The 16,043-nt window shown below is 37.6% G+C and overlaps 2 protein-coding genes across 2 annotated transcripts; one reads left to right on the top strand and one right to left on the bottom strand.

Moving 5' to 3' along the window:
* Positions 1-1,151: 1,151 nt before the first annotated feature.
* Positions 1,152-2,540, top strand: LOC106926444 (glucose-6-phosphatase 2). Its single transcript, XM_015001387.2, has 5 exons — positions 1,152-1,372; positions 1,451-1,560; positions 1,631-1,742; positions 1,824-1,945; positions 2,029-2,540. Exons 1-5 carry the CDS (start codon positions 1,152-1,154, stop codon positions 2,538-2,540), a joined length of 1,077 nt encoding a protein of 358 aa, XP_014856873.2.
* Positions 2,541-4,119: 1,579 nt separating this feature from the next.
* abcb11a (ATP binding cassette subfamily B member 11a) lies at positions 4,120-13,816 on the bottom strand. Its single transcript, XM_015001380.2, has 23 exons — positions 13,736-13,816; positions 13,507-13,640; positions 13,238-13,409; positions 13,026-13,150; positions 12,604-12,778; positions 11,768-11,881; positions 11,572-11,682; positions 11,367-11,492; positions 11,082-11,285; positions 10,809-10,979; positions 10,537-10,726; positions 8,618-8,699; positions 8,432-8,543; positions 8,193-8,357; positions 7,951-8,055; positions 7,314-7,475; positions 7,022-7,225; positions 6,681-6,922; positions 6,439-6,595; positions 6,160-6,357; positions 5,860-6,066; positions 4,940-5,086; positions 4,120-4,762 (listed from the first exon to the last, which is right to left on the bottom strand). Exons 1-23 carry the CDS (start codon positions 13,799-13,801, stop codon positions 4,562-4,564), a joined length of 3,570 nt encoding a protein of 1,189 aa, XP_014856866.2. The 5' UTR covers positions 13,802-13,816; the 3' UTR covers positions 4,120-4,561.
* Positions 13,817-16,043: the final 2,227 nt, after the last annotated feature.

The following is a 16,043-nucleotide window of genomic DNA, read 5'->3' as shown; positions in this document are numbered from 1 at the left end:
CTATTTCAAGGAGAGTAATCCACAAAATGTCACTGCTAGAGAAGTTAGCTGTTCAGATGCTGTCATGTGTCCTGACATAATCAGCTCTGTGGGAGGAAAAACTATAGTTTTCAGGGAGAACATATTTGTTGCAAGTAATAAGATTAACAACATCCATAATTTCCAAGAATCTTTTAAAAGTATTTAAGATGTAATGTAATTTGATAAGAGAGAGCTTGATAGAGTTCCAGGATAAAGTGACAGAGTCTCAAAGTACTCTTTGAAATGAAAGTAAATTTAGAATTTTGTTGTGGACATCAAGATCCCATGAGTCTGAAGGAGTGAAAAGTGCCATTATCGAAGCTGCTTGAGGTCTAGAAGGGAGTTCTAAGAAACTAAAATCAGTTACTTTCTGTCTCTATGAGCAGTGAAGGGTTTTTATTATTTTTATCATGGCTCATGACTCAGGATGTCATTTTATCTGGGGGCAACACAAGCGTTTTAGGGTGGAAACGGAGGGGGTGTTGGGGTAACAATGGATATTCTATTGCTTTTTGAGAGGTCCAATACATGGGGCTAATAGATTGAGAAAAAAAATATGATCTTGCTTATAATATGGTTGGCTAATGACACCAAGTTTCCAACTCAGTGTTAAATTTAACTGGGATTTTTAAGAAATCTAACTTTATAATCTGATGTGCAGAAACCCTCTGAGAATCATTGCACCCAGTAACCTCAGCAGAGGAGGCCAGATGGGCTCTGTTTTTTAAAGGGAAGCCCATTTTGTTGCTATGGTCACTGAAAATGACTGTACTAATCAGGCTGAAGTGGTGCAGAAGGTTACGGGGAGTGCTCTCTCTCTCCTGGTGTTTGCAGTGGCTAATATTTAACATCTGTACAAGCTATGTTCTGGGAAATATCCTAATGGCACTGTCATGTTGTACACAGTCTTTTAAACATGTCTTAAAACGCTGACCTCTCATGACTTGGGAACACATTATTATATTCCATATGAGCTCAGACAACTTGTACTTACTTCTTGTTTCCATGGCTTTGATGAATGATTTGTGATGCCCAGTTTGCAATATAAAAGAGTGGCAAAGAGAGGTAGGGCATCATGATGCTGCTTTGACTGGTGCTGAAAAGAAACCAGCTGCTCGAAGAAAGGAAACATGATGGATTTTATTCATACATCAGGTGTCCTAATTATACAGCATCTGCAGAACAACTACCAAGAATACAACAGCTTCCTCAGCTTCATGTCAATAGTGGGTGACCCTCGTAATATTTTCTATGTCTATTTCCCTCTCTGGTTCCATCTCAGCCATAATGTTGGCACCAAGATGATATGGGTGGCTGTTGTTGGAGACTGGTTCAATCTTATTTTCAAGTGGTAAGTCTACTCGGAAAATGGCATTTTATCTTTAAAAGTGTGAACTTAGAAATTCAAATCAAACATCTTCTTACTCAGGATTCTGTATGGACAGAGACCTTATTGGTGGGTTCACGAGACCCACTTGTTCCAGAACAGCTCAAAGCCACATCTGGATCAGTTTCATATTACGTGTGAAACAGGACCTGGTAAGTAGATTTGTATTGAGTTTAAGAATGTTGTTCAAAAAAACACTTTCATTGATTTATGTTTTTACAGGTAGTCCATCTGGTCACGCTATGGGCTCATCATGTGTGTGGTATTTGATGGTCACTTCTGCTCTAGCCTTCACCAGGTCCTCTTGTGTCTCCTCTGTCTGGAGCTTTCAAAGGTGGACACTTATGTGATGCTTTTACAAAGTCAGAAGCAGGGTTTTATATCAGAACGTCTAACGTTATTTTTTTTTCTGCAGGTTTCATCTCTTCAGGTCCATTCTCTGGACAGCTTTCTGGGTCATTCAGATAAGTGTTTGCATTTCCAGAGTTTTCATTGCAACTCACTTCCCTCATCAAGTTGTTCTCGGTCTTGTCATCGGTACGTTCTGCTCAGTTGTCACACGTATCAGATGTGCTTTAAATTTGAGATGACAATCTTTTTCTAATCTCTACAATGTTTAGGTATGCTTGTTGCTGAAGCCTTTGACCACATTACCTGGATCTATAATGCAAGCCTGAAACGGTACTTCCTGGTCAATGTTTTTCTTCTTTTGTTTGCTATTTGTTTTTACTTGCTCCTAAAGCTTCTGGACTTTGATCCTTTATGGTCGGTCGCCAAAGCCAAGATGTGGTGTGCAAACCCAGACTGGATCCATCTAGACACCACACCCTTTGCCGGACTATGCAGGAACCTGGGAGCCTTGTTTGGTCTAGGACTTGCGGTGAACTCTGAGATGTTCATTCAGAGCTGTAAGGGAAAAAACGGCTGCAATACTGCATTTAAACTCTTATGCATGACTGCAAATCTCACCTTCCTGCAGCTGTATGACCTCATCAAGACGCCAAATCACAGCGAGGCTTTGTTTTACATACTGTCATTTTGCAAAAGTGCTTCAGTTCCTTTTGGCGTTGTTGCTGTCATACCTTATTGTGTCTGTTTGCTAATCAGAGACGATGAGAGAAAACTCTGTTAGAAAATAAAAGGACAGGTTTTTTTTGCAACCTTTGTTCTCAATACTTTTTGTTATAATTTGCAGAAAATGATGATTGACTGTTACTGCGCACACAGAAGCACTGAAACTGGAATTTATGTGGGAAAATTTTAATATTTTTTATTTTAAATAATATATTTCTATCATGATCCCAGTCATAATGAAAAGATTTCTCAAGTTTATGTTATGTCTTTGTTCTTGGTATTGCATCTACTGAAAGGAAGGCTAATCTAATTTACAATAATTAAAATGATTTATGTACAACCCTACAACATGATGATTTAAACTCTTTAGAAGCAGAAGCAGAGTTTGTCAATTTATGAAAGTCTGTGTTTAGCTCGAAACATGAATCAAATAAATAATTGGTTAATTGTTGAAAAACAACATTCTAACTTTGAACAGAAAAACCTTCTCTGCATTAATCAAAATTTCTTATGAACACTTCTTACATAAGACGCAGATTGGTGATAGCATAATATTTTGTCAAGGGGTTATAAAAATACAATTTTAAAATGTGAATATGCCATAAAGTTTATCTTTGGAACATATTACCAAACATTTATGCTTCTTCAAGTCCTTGACTTTGTTAAATTAACAGAATCATTCACATAATTCTCTCTGTTTGCGTTGCCAATGTGTACATCCTGCTCAGGGTGCATTATATAATCTCTTGTGTGTCTCTTAGCAGTTTCTCTGGGAAAATTCAGATATTAATCAATTTAAAAGTAATGATGCAGAACAGAGTCTCTGATGTAACCAGATTATATGGATTAATTAGACTCCTGAGTAGAGACCCATTTCATCTTTTCTCAGTCTCTGGTTGCTTAGCATCGGATGCACCTGAGGCCCAGTGCTGAATGATGTAACTGCTTTGAGAGAGAAGGCTCTTTGCCAAAGCTTAAATAAAACTTCAGGTTTCTGGGTCCAGGATGTCATTGTAGAGTACATAGTCTACAAACAACTCCTGTGATTTTATGCTTGGTGTTTAACCTGTGACATGTACTGTCAACTGTGGGACCTTATATAAACAGATGTGTCATTTTCAAGTCAAGTCCAATTTGCCAGAGGTGAACTCCATTTCAGTTCTAGAAACAGCTCAAGAACGATCAGTGGAAGCAGCTCAGTTTTGAGCTTCATGATTGTATGTGATTTGTAACTCTGTGCTAATTAAAGTTGTCTGAGGGAATCCAAGGGAGCAGGGGCCCAAAGCAGTCACAAAGATGAGGCTAGCTGTGGTCACAGCTTAACTACGATGAAAATTAAATTAGTACTGATGATAATAAAGTAAACATTGATGTATAGGCATTACAACCAAAAGATGATTTGGTCAAAATGTATTGAAAGGTATGTAGGAACTAAAACAAACAAAAAGGAAAGCGAGGGGGGAAAAAAACATTTTAAAAAGGCAAATCTTAAAAATTTGGAATATTATGTGAGTTGCAGATTTTTAAAGTTCAAAATCAAATGTTTTATTTTCTATAGTTTAGAACTATGTTTAACTATATAAAGACTATTTTAAAACCTCAACTAGAGCTAAAGAAGACACAAATAGTCAGATACAGGTGTAGTTTTGTTTAATCCCTCAATTTATATAACAATAAACATAAATATTGTATACAATAAAGTCTTAATCTCAAAAAGCTAACATGACTAATATAATTTTTAACTTTGTTTTAACAAAGATAGGAACTCTGTAATAAAACAGGTTACTTATGTTCTTTTCTCTAGGAGACAAATAATGCCATAATATCTGAAATTGAAACAGGGAGCACATCGAAGCATTTGTTGAAAGACTGTTTAGCCCTGCTATACATCGGCTATTTTGTATCTTTTAATGATATGAAAGTGTATAAATATACATTTTTTAGACACACAAAAAAACTCAATTTCAAATTATTACCTTCTGGTTTTAAACATGCATTCACCACAGCACCACTGAATTCATGGTGATGTACTGATTTATTTTATCAAAGATTCTTAATACTGTTTGTTGCTCCAAGTGATTAGCTGATCGGAGCTCCTGTTGTGACCAGTTTGTAATATGCTCCCTTCTTAGCCATGAGTTTATCATGTGTGCCTTGTTCGATGACCACTCCTTGTGACATTACCGCTATGATGTCTGCATTCTGGATGGTGGAGAGCCGGTGAGCAATGACAATGCAGGTCCGTCCTTTTCTTGCTTCATCTAGCGCAGACTGAACAGTCTGCAGATAAACAAAGCTCTATCAAGACAAAATACTTTTGGGGTTTCATGCAAGGGCATTTTTAATGCACGTAAAAGAAAATGTACTTTGTTCAGCTGAATCTCTTGCGTTAATGTAGTTAAGTTTTTATTATTATTATTATTATTATTATTATTATTATTTATTTATTTATTTCACCTGTTCACTCTCTGTGTCCAGAGCAGAAGTCGCCTCATCTAGCAGCAGAATTTTGGGGTTTCGGACAATGGCTCTGGCGATAGCAATGCGTTGCTTCTGTCCCCTTGACAACTGTGAACCCTGGGCACCAACCTGAGTCTCATATTTCTACCAGTGTGTTCCAGTGGTAAAGAAAATGACAAATTAACATGGTTACCATTTGTTCTCCATAACACATCATTATGTTGAAATACCCTTTAAACTCATTTATATTTTGTGACATTTTAGCTCCAGACTTCAATGTAATTTATTCTGATTTATGTGACAGGCCAACACAAAATAGAATAAAGTTGAGCTAAAAGGACATGTTGTATCACAATAAAGACGATAAAGCCACCTAAGTAAACATTATGCATAATATAATCAAATTTGTAGGCAACTCGCTTTTTTGAAAAGAGATTATTTGTTTTCATATAACCAACAGCATTGTGTAATCAAATAAAAAGTTTATTAGAATATTATGGGATGAATTTATACAAAATGTTTCTAATCATACTGCTTGGTACTAGACACCCAATCACCAAGTTTCACTAATAAACACATGCATGCCCTCATAAACAGATTGATGGGCAAATTGAGGTTAAATGCTTAGGATCACATCAACATGTGGAAGGGCAGAAAGCTGGAGTCAAACCCTTAACTTTCCACCTGATAGATGACTACTCTTTCCAGTGCCTGACTGACTTAAAAAGAAGAAGAAAAAAAAAAAACATTTTAACACTCAAATTAAGATTTAACATTACAATCTTCATCATACCAAACTAGCATTAACCAGGACATGACTACGTTTTTTGTTCAGTTTATTCACTAAGTGAACATAACATGATAACCACAGAAGTTATTTTAAAATGTCATTATTAAAATAAGGCATTTCCACTCACATTTGGTAGACCCATCACAAAGTCATGAAGATGGGCCTTCTTGGCAGCCTCCACAACCTCCTCCATGGCAACAGTCCGAGTGTTGTCTCCATATTGGATGTTCTCTGCTATGCTGCAGTCAAATAAAACTGGTTCCTGTGACACTATGCCAATCTGAGACCTCAGGAAGGGAACATTGACGGTATGGGATGGGTGACCATCAATTAACTGTAAGTAATAATAGCACAGTTTAACCAAACTGAATGTTTTGTTTTTTTTAAGTATTTGGTGCTGTTAATATGTAAATTGACCAACACGTACCACCTGTCCCTCATCTGGGTCGTAAAACCTTTCCAGTAACTGGACGCTGGTGCTTTTCCCACAGCCACTGCTCCCAACAAAAGCCAAAGTCTGCCCAGGCTTCACCGAAACAACCAGGCCACTCAGCACTTGAATGTCTGGTCTTGTTGGATAGGTAAACTTGCAATTAAGAAACTCAATTTTTCCTTTGAACATCTCCTATAAATGGATAAGGTCCTTTTTAAAATACACAATCATAAAAATGCAAAAAATGTATTTAAAGATTTGAAACCCACTGACCCATTTCTTTCCATCTGTGTGGTTGATACTGATTTTAGGAACCCTGTCCAACAGTCGAAAGAACTGAGCAGCAGCAATTTTGGCTTTGGCGTAATCTGGAGTGAAGGAGGAAGCTCTACCCAGTGCTGTCCCACTGATCACAACGGCTGAAATCACTCTAGGGACAGATTGCAAGAGTGCAGAATCAACATAAGGATGATATTAAAATAAATATTTTTTTAATTACTGTGAGTCTTACCAACCTAAACACCAGCATGTAGGGTAACCCTTCAACTCTGACCAGGTAACCTCCATATCTAAAAGAAGCAGCATATGCCATGAAGATGACACACTGTGCAAAACCGAAACATAGGCCATAGATGTTGGCTCTCTTCTTGGCAGATTTATAAGGCAGCTCCAGTTTTTGCTCATACGACTCCACAAATGAGCGCTCTTTGGCTAAACCGGCAATGGTTCTGATGTTCCCAAGAGCCTCACTGGATACCTGTAGGACAAACACTATTTGTAGCTCTCAAACTCACAGCAAAATATCAGCTCAGTAATGAATGACCTGGTTTGGTAGTGGGAAGGAGCAGCAGCTTACCTGACCTGCCTCTTCCATAGATTTTTTGTCTTCGTTTGCAAATCCTGTCAGCATTTTGGCTTGGAACATACCAGACAGTCCAATAAGAGGCAGGAAGCACATGATAACTAATGTTAACTTCCAACTGAAGTAGAAGGCAATGATGAACGAGGCTCCAATGTTGGTCAGTGAGTTCACGATCATGCCAATCTGGGAACCTGTTGCCTGCAGAAATCATTTTAGCCATTACTATAATCACCATCCTCAAAGAACACAACAATAAGTAAGATAAACCCTGAAAACAAAAACTTACCCCTTGCACCATGGATGCATCTGTGGCCAGTCTCGTAGTCAAAGCCCCAGGACTGTTCCTGGGATCATCAAACCAGCCAATTTCCTGTCTCAGCATGGCCTGGAAGCCCACTTTTCTCAGACGGCGGGTCAGCAGCTCTCCAGACTTAGCAAAAGCATATCCCTGAATAAACAAATATGAGCCAGTGTTTGTAAAGTTTATGTTTTTTATCTACTCTGTTTCAATGCAAGACTTTAAGGAATTGTTTCAAGAATATCTTTGTTTTGTGACATATGCAGATTGTTTAATGCATGGATGGATGGATTGCTTTGAGGACAGTTTCTCTCAACAGGGAACATATATTAAAATGCCAATTTTATGCAATTAGATGAGCCTTAAATATTAAAATGAATAATTTTGTTTCTTCTCACATTTTTACTTCTAAATTTTCCAACCTAAAAATTATGGGCAATATTTGTTGTACAACGAGCATACATGTATGTTTTTCGAGTTTGTATTTAAATTTGTAGAGTTTGCCAAAAATCCACAAATCTTTTTATTTTCTAACAACTAGCCTCAGCTCAGATTCTATATGTGTGCACATTTTTCTAAACACGTTATGACAATTTGTATAATTCTTAAGAGAAAGGGAGATAACCTGCAGAAACTGTGAAAAGAAACTGATCACAGCCACAATGCAAAACAGAATGCAGATCCCGTTGATCTCTTTCCGCTGCTGATTTAAATCCTGAATGGCAAAAGTCTGAAAAAAAAAAGCACAGAATTAGAAAATTTAAAAAAGAAATGCTTTACTAAACAATATGTTTACAATAACCAATCCAACCAGCTCAACTTGTAACGAAGAACATGATTGTACAGTCATCCCGGGAGCGTTCTTACCCCGAGAATCTGGCTGAACAGGACCGCATAGACGGGGTTGACTGAGCCATTGACTGCAGCTCCCAGTGATCCCAACAGCATGTATGGCCATTCTGGTTGGTTGTACTTCAGGATGCGTGCAACTGGAGCTGACTCTTCTTTTTCATCAGGGTCATCCTCAGTCACCTGTTGACAAATCTGTATGAAAGCGATCCTAGCCATAGATTTTGAAAGTTGTTAATCACAAATGAAGGGGTTACATCTTTAGATGTTATCTGGAGATCCGAAGGGATCATGAAGCTTCCGGACAATGCGTCTGGGACAAAGTCACTTGACAGTTGGCTCCGAGATCGCAGGCGTACAGACCTCCTGCTGGTTGAGGTTGAGAAGATCAATTATTTGTTGATAATCTAGTGCTATTCTCATGTTTTAAGTGTCTGTATTACCTTTTGGTAGATCTACAACTTCCATGTCTGGAATTCCCCACTTTTAGATCAAATTCATCCTCATTTGGCTCAGTAATGACTTCTGCAACAAGAATGATCAAAGAAGTTTCATAACAACTCTGAAAGTTTCCAGCCACCTAAACCAAAAGCATGAATGACATGTGTGCTTAATGGAAGATTTTCGCCTAACCTTGTATTGAAAAAAACGAAGCAACACAGTCATAAAGTTTGTGAAGCTAACTATCCTGAGTTGCTGTTATGTTGCTGAAATATCTAGTCTGCCAGAGTATTGGATTACCTCTTTTTCATAGCTACCAGTGGCATGATTTGTAGCTTCCTGCTATACTACATGTTCACAAAGCAAACAAGGAAAATGATCTTAAAACATGTTGACTCCCATTAGTCAACACGGTCTGTCGTGCCAGCTGAGTTTTTCCATTGTGGTTTGTTTACTCTTTGTGCAGGGCGCATCTAGTTCTGTGAGATTCTTTTGCTTTCTCACACGTGCACCTACTTCTGGGTCCATCCACAGTTCTCTGATGGGTTTTAGGTTGGGAGAGTTAAGACAGAAAAACTAAAATCCTGCTCAGCATAAGGTAGGGCTCCGGGGTGTGTTTAGGCTTATCTGTCTGCTATAAGACCTGCTTGTTTTGTCACGAGTGTGTGTAATGCTGTGCTTGCATTTTACATTTCCATTTACAGTGGACACAATGCAATAAAGGACATTTTTGAGTAATATTTTCACTATTGTCTATGCAAAAATGTTTATTTTACATCCAGCTGTAAAAATGAATCAGTGGCTATTTATGGGCTCATCAGTAAATATCAAACAACAAAAAAAAAGGAAAACAACATGTAGGATGAAAGTGATAAGACAATTCCTGCTGCTCAGTCATTATGCAGTCTGCTGATTCACAATGACAATCTTTGCTTTGTTTGTTTTGTTTTGTTTTGCTGGTTTCACTTCTTGCCTACACTGAGATGGTTTGTCATCATTACCTTGCCCTGTACCTTCTGGCGTTTACTCCCAATGTGTATGCATAGTACGATTTGTTCACCTGAAGTAAATTCAGTTCAGTTCAGTTCTACTGTCCTAATGTAGCTCTAATTACATACATTTATTGTCACCTTCAAGGCATTGAACAGACAATGAGGTTGAATTCATGTTCAGTTCTTTGGTCTCAAATCAGTTCACGTCAGTCAAATGTATTTCAATGCAATCCAAATCATGCAGACAGATCCAATTACATACAACCCAGTGTGCTAACTATAGTGCTAATTAAAGGTAAAACTACTTTGACTCTCAGACTTTGTAGTAATCCTTCTTTTTCATGTATGTCCTGCCCTTAAAAGAGCAAAGTTTTCTGTTCTGTTCAAGTTCAGTCATGTTTTGACAACTCTCCTTCTTAGGTGGTTGCTTTTCTGTGGTTTGTTTTCGCAACCTGCTCACTCCCTGTTTTCATAATGAATAATCCCGCTGTTCATTGTGGTTCACAACATTTGTGTCCAACAGTCCATCAGTCCATCCATCCTGGAGCTTCACTGGACCTTTTTCTCACAGATACAGTATTGGACTATATTTTTCTCATATTTTCTTGTTATCTGCAGTTTTGCTAACACTAGACATAAAGGCAACTTCGATTATAGGGTTGGCATAAACAAAATGACTTAATAAAATTAAAAAAATATATTCTTTTTCATATTTTTGGATTAAATAGTAACAAAATCATTTGAATGAATCAAAGTATGCTCATCCTTAATTTAACTAATCTTTAAACCTGCACTTTTTATGTAAAACTTTTAATCTGCTCTAGACTTTAACACTAATTTGGGACATTTTAATGATCAAAAAGCTGACAAACCTTTACAAATAGATACTTTCTAGTCTTATTTGCAGTCATATCCCTCATATGTCTTACCATTAGCTGTGTTGGATGAACCTTGATTCTGCAGGGTCACAAGAGTGAAGTAGACGCCTTGCTTTTCTAGTAACTCGCTGTGCGTTCCTCTCTCCACAGCACATCCGTGTTCAAATCCAACAATCACATCTGCATTTCTGATTGTGGACAGACGGTGGGCGATGGAGATGGTTGTCCTTCCTGCACGTACCTGCAGGAAAATCTGGCTGTTATTCCCCAGAGCAAGTTGAAATGTTGGATTTTCCTTAAAGTGTACTTGTGAGCGAACTAACATTATCAAGAGCTTCTTGGACTACAGCTTCACTCTCATTATCAAGGGCTGATGTGGCCATGTCCAGCAGCAGGATCCTAGGGTTTCTGATGAGAGCTCGAGCTATTGCAATCCTCTGCTTCTGTCCTCCACTCATCTGGCCTCCACCTTCACCCACTAGTGTGTCAAACTTCTGTGTAATGAATCCAAAATTGTATTTTAGTTGTTGTTGTTTTTTTTAATCATGCAAAATCCAATACCAGCATGTATACTGCATTGTTACCCAGAGCTGTACCTGTGGGAGAGCCATAATAAAGTTGTAAGCATTGGCCTCTTTTGCTGCTTGGATGATTTCTTCCGTGGTTACCCCAGGCCGGCCATAGCGTATATTTTCAGCAATAGTTGTGGCAAACAGCACTGGTTCCTGCTCCACAATACCAATGAGAGAACGGAGCCACTGGATGTTTAATGTGCGAATATCATGGCCATCCAAAGACACCTGGGAATGGGAGTTACAATTAAAGATGATTATGAAGCCTTTAGTTTTATATGTGTGTTAGCCGTGCAGATAGATTGTTACCATTCCTTCCTGTGGATCATAAAATCTTTGAATGAGTTGAATTGTGGTGCTCTTTCCAGATCCACTCGGTCCAACAAAAGCAGTCGTTTCTCCCGCCTTAATCTGCATACTCAGGTTATCTAAAATCTGAGTAAGCAGTTGGAATTTCACAAGCTTTGCTAAGACCAAAGCGAGAGCAGGATAGACATTGGGCAAGTTGAGTTACCTTAACGTCAGGTCGAGATGGATAGAAGAAGGTGATGTTGTGGAACTCCAGGTCACCCTTGACTTTGTCTAATTTATGTCCACCGTCTGAGAAACAATTAATTTCTGGTTCCTGTGAAAGTGGAAACATATTATTTTATGCCATTGTGTTTCAGCTCTGCCCAAACTTTATTTCCTCTGAGAACATGTTACATTACCCGATCAATTGTTTCAAAAATATTTTTTGCTGCTGCCCGACCAGAAGCAAAGGCCTCCAGACATGGTGAGGCCTGGCCAAGGTTCATAGCTGCCATCAGCACTCCAAAGAAAACCTGACATACGACAGGGAAACCAAACATTGAAGCAGAAGTACACTGTTGCACAAGAAGCTGAAATATGTGTTGTTGTCAGACACATTCATGTTTTAGAGTAGCTCATATTTCACTCTGATATTTGCGAGAGATCAATCAATATTTTTTTTTAAAGAACATGCAAATTTGATCTGTCAAGAATATTTCATATTGTTTCAGGCATTTTATTAGAAAAGGTAAAAATATGTTTTATCAAATTTATGTATAGAAATGTGTAATAAATTATTTATTTGAAAACCCAATCTGTGTGAATCACTTTTTTAAACAATATATATTCAGTCTTTATGTTCCTTATTTCATAATAAAAAGGAAATAAACAGGAGAACCAAAGGCAATGTAGTTTAAGTAATTTTTAAATGTTCAAATTAACTTGCTGTTTCATGTGAAATAAGAAAATAAACACATTAATAATCAGTTACAAAAAACAATGAGAGAATTAATTAGTAACTTTATCAGAAATGGTACTGTTTTTTTTTTCAAAAACACCTATTATTCATTGTAGTAGTACATTCTATTTATAGATTAAATATTATGTGAACTTCAGCATCCTAAATGCTTTTAAAGATGCTCAGTGTCTCATTTATGACAAAAACTTAATATTAGATTTTAAATGTAATATTTCTGTAAATAAAAAAAATAAACCTACTCAACATAAAATATATGTTGTGCTCAGCTTCGATTACCTGAATTAGGCTCCCTGGAGTCAGTTCCTTGGTGTCAATGACTAGTTTAGACCCGTACCAAAAGGCCAAGGCATAGCACAGGAAGATGATGCACCACAGGTATCCTTGAAACACTCCTATAATTGAGCCTTTTTTTACACCCCAGTTCTGAGCTTCAATGAGGTTTCTGTCATACCTGTCACACATCAATTAATCAATCAAACTGTATTTATGTTGCACCGTTCACACTAACAGCATCAAGAAAAAGTGTTTCACAGATTAAAATCAAACGCTTAACCCAATGACCCCTGCAAAAAGATCAAATGTATTATTTTTGTTAAATACAACAAATCATTAAAGTACAAGTATAGGTGAACAAAATACATATCTAAATGCAGTAGGAAAATAATTGTTTTATCATTCATACAATTTAACAAAATTACCTTTCAGCTTCCTTTTCCTCCCCTCCAAACGCTGCAACCGTCCTGATGGATGAGAGGACCTCGTCTGCCACTGCTCCTGCCTTTGCGTAGGCCGTCAGCTCTCTTCCGGTTAGTCTGGCCACAGCCTTAAGTTGTAGAGGACACAAACTCTCAGAAAAAAAATTAAAAACTGTCATCTATTTGCTGGTTGTAAAGCATAGTCATTTTACTACCATGGCCATGAGTCCAGCAGCTATGCCAATCAGAGGGCTGACTGCTATGACAACCAAAGTCAGCTTCCACCCGCCAATGAATCCAACCATGAAGCCAAACACAAATGTTGAGATCCTTTCGATGAAAATGGACACCTGATCGGCAATGGCATTGTTGATCTTGTTGATATCACTATGAGGAAAGAGAGGATAGAAGAAAAAGCAATGTATCAGATGTAATTATTTTTGCAACAGTGACAGTTTTTTTTTTATTTTACATGAAGACTTACTCAGAAATCCTTGTGTTCAGTTCCCCAACAGAGTTGCAGTCAAACCATCCGATTTCCATTTGCATAACTTTCCTGAAATAAGTTTTTCTGATTTTGTGAGTTTGTCTTGCAGCTGCTGACACCCAGAAGACAATCTAAAACACAAAATCAAAGGTATTTCATTTTCTTTCATCTACGATGCATTTGTGCTCAGAAGATTTTCAACTTAAAGCTAAATGTTTAAACAAACCTGAAAGTAACTAACAATCAGAACACCTAACCCGATGCCAATGTAATAATATGCAAACATGGTCATCTGTGCTTCGATATTCACCCTGTGAAGACAGAGAAATGAAAGCAACAATCAATAATTAATCACCTCGGCGGTACACTCCTGACTTACCCACAAGAAACCGTGGTATTATCAGTTGTTTCATAAATGGAGCCATTGGTCCAATGAATGGTGTTGTTTATGCACTCCTTGTTTGGGTCTTTGAGCTCTTGGACTTCCAACTCATAAGCCACAAAAGTGTTGGTCATCATGCCGTACACCAGGAGCATGAGGGGCGAAGCTGAGCCATGGATCAGGGCACACAGGCTTCCCACCACCATCATCAGTTTGTCTCTCCAGGTGGCAAATCGAAACTTTAAGCAGAGAAAAGAAGTGTTGTTCTGTCATAAACGGTTGTCTATAAGGAATATATGTTTATATACAAGTGCCTTTTTTTTATACAATAATGGGAATAAAACATATATTTAATGGACATGCAAATATTACTTTCCAGTACAACTTGGCACCTGCCCAGGGCAAAAACTACCAATATCAGGTTAAATGACCATTGTGCTTGACTGGCCACAAAAACTGACCTGAACCTCAAAGATAGTCAATTAAAATTTTAAAGCAAAGCTGAAGAACATCAGAGCCAACAATGTAGATGAGCTGAGAGCAACATGGGTTCTTTCAGGACCTGAAAACTTAAACGGACCCCGGACCAGTAGTGGGTGCGCATTCTGCACTTACACTGATATATGTTTTAGCAGACATTTCACAGTGTCATCATATTGATTTCATGTTTTGAAATAAAAGCAGCAACTATTAAATGCTTTGTCATCCTGAGTTAGGAGAGTTTTTGTAGCGTGTTAAGCAAGACAAAGAGCTTTAGGGTCAAGTCATTCTATACACTCGTTATACATCAGTCTGGCATTTTAAATATGCAATTAAACAACCCTTTTGTTGAAATAATTATATAAAAAAAATATTACAATCATTTTACAAACAAGCATTGGGTGCACAAACTTTTATGTGTTAAGGAGCATTGTCCTGCTGGAACCCCCAGCTGTATCCAAAACTTCAACCATCTGACCCAAACTGTTCCCCTCAGATGAAACAAATGTGGTTACAGAGTTCACAAACAATCCAGGATCCACCAAAGCTCATGAAGCTTTGCTGGAACAAACTGGGGCACGATGGGACTGGTGCAATGTTGCTAAACAATTTGACCAAAGCGCTGAGGATGACAAGGATGTCATCCTAGCTCAGGATGACAAAGCATTTAACAGACTATACACTAATACCAGGTTTAGGGATAAAAACATCCCCCCGTCCATTATCTATGCCTTACAGTCCTTGCAGAGGTGTAGGAGGCGGGTACCTATCTTAAGCAATGACTAAGTCCAGGGCGGGATACACCCTGGACAGATCACCAGTTCATCACAAGGTAACACAAAAACATACAGGGTAAACAACCATGCATGCACACACACACACACACACACACACACACACACACACACACACACACACGCGCGCACACACACCCCCACACACACGCACACACACACACACACCTAATGGCAATTTAGAGTAATCAATTAACCTAAAAGTCACGTTTTTTTTGGACTGTAGGAGAAAGCCAGAGGAATCCAATGACCGCAAGATGCAAAAGAAAAAAAACAGTAACAGTGTCTTAAAACACTTAATTAATTTTACGACAAAGAAACTGATATCAAAAGCCAGGAGATATAGGAAATAATTTAACAAAAGAAGATAACTACCAGCTGAAAGTATCCAACGCTTAGTGTTTTTTCCTTTTCCTTGTCATCTCTGAAAAATAAAACACAAATGTCTTTCTCAATCCACTTAGGTAAATCTTGAAATAATATAAGTATTTACTTTTAATTTGTGATCTTAAAGATGACAAAAGCGTCTCATCATAAACTTACCTGATCTGATTGCCTCCTGAAAAAAAAGACAGTGTTAAGTAAAAAAAAAAGTTATCAGATTTAAAAAATATATAAAATAAGAAAATTAAAATCAAATTTCTTGCCTGTATTGTCAGCATCAGATAGATCATGTTGCTTAGATTTCTTCATGTTAGCCAACAGAGTCTTATTCAGCACCGTGTTAACCTGAAATAGAAATAAAAACATTTAAAAAAACAACGGAGAAGCATGATTTATTCATTTAAAAATGAATATAAAGATAAAGCTCAGATTGTTAATGTTTTTACTGGAAAAATCGTGTTTCACTTAGGTCAGTGGATGGATGTAACATTTGT

Source organism: Poecilia mexicana, unplaced genomic scaffold (assembly GCF_051168715.1).
Source record: "Poecilia mexicana isolate PSO_F unplaced genomic scaffold, ASM5116871v1 scaffold_2, whole genome shotgun sequence".
In the NCBI taxonomy this organism is placed as follows: Eukaryota; Metazoa; Chordata; class Actinopteri; order Cyprinodontiformes; family Poeciliidae; genus Poecilia; species Poecilia mexicana.
The sequence above is the reverse complement of the archived record's forward strand: the minus strand, read 5'-3'. Positions and strand labels throughout refer to the sequence as shown.

Bases quoted from the DNA above. Each gene is read 5' to 3' on its own strand.
- LOC106926444 (XM_015001387.2), top strand. From the start codon at position 1,152: ATGATGGATTTTATTCATACATCAGGTGTCCTAATTATACAGCATCTG. The intron at 1,743-1,823 runs GTGGACACTTAT...TTTTTTCTGCAG, and splicing joins TCTGTCTGGAGCTTTCAAAG to GTTTCATCTCTTCAGGTCCA. The intron at 1,946-2,028 runs GTACGTTCTGCT...TACAATGTTTAG, and splicing joins TGTTCTCGGTCTTGTCATCG to GTATGCTTGTTGCTGAAGCC.
- abcb11a (XM_015001380.2), bottom strand. From the start codon at position 13,801: ATGACCATGTTTGCATATTATTACATTGGCATCGGGTTAGGTGTTCTG. The intron at 11,286-11,366 runs GTAACAATCTAT...TCCCATTCCCAG, and splicing joins ATGATCCACAGGAAGGAATG to GTGTCTTTGGATGGCCATGA. The intron at 8,358-8,431 runs GTAACCCCTTCA...ATTTGTCAACAG, and splicing joins TCCAGATAACATCTAAAGAT to GTGACTGAGGATGACCCTGA.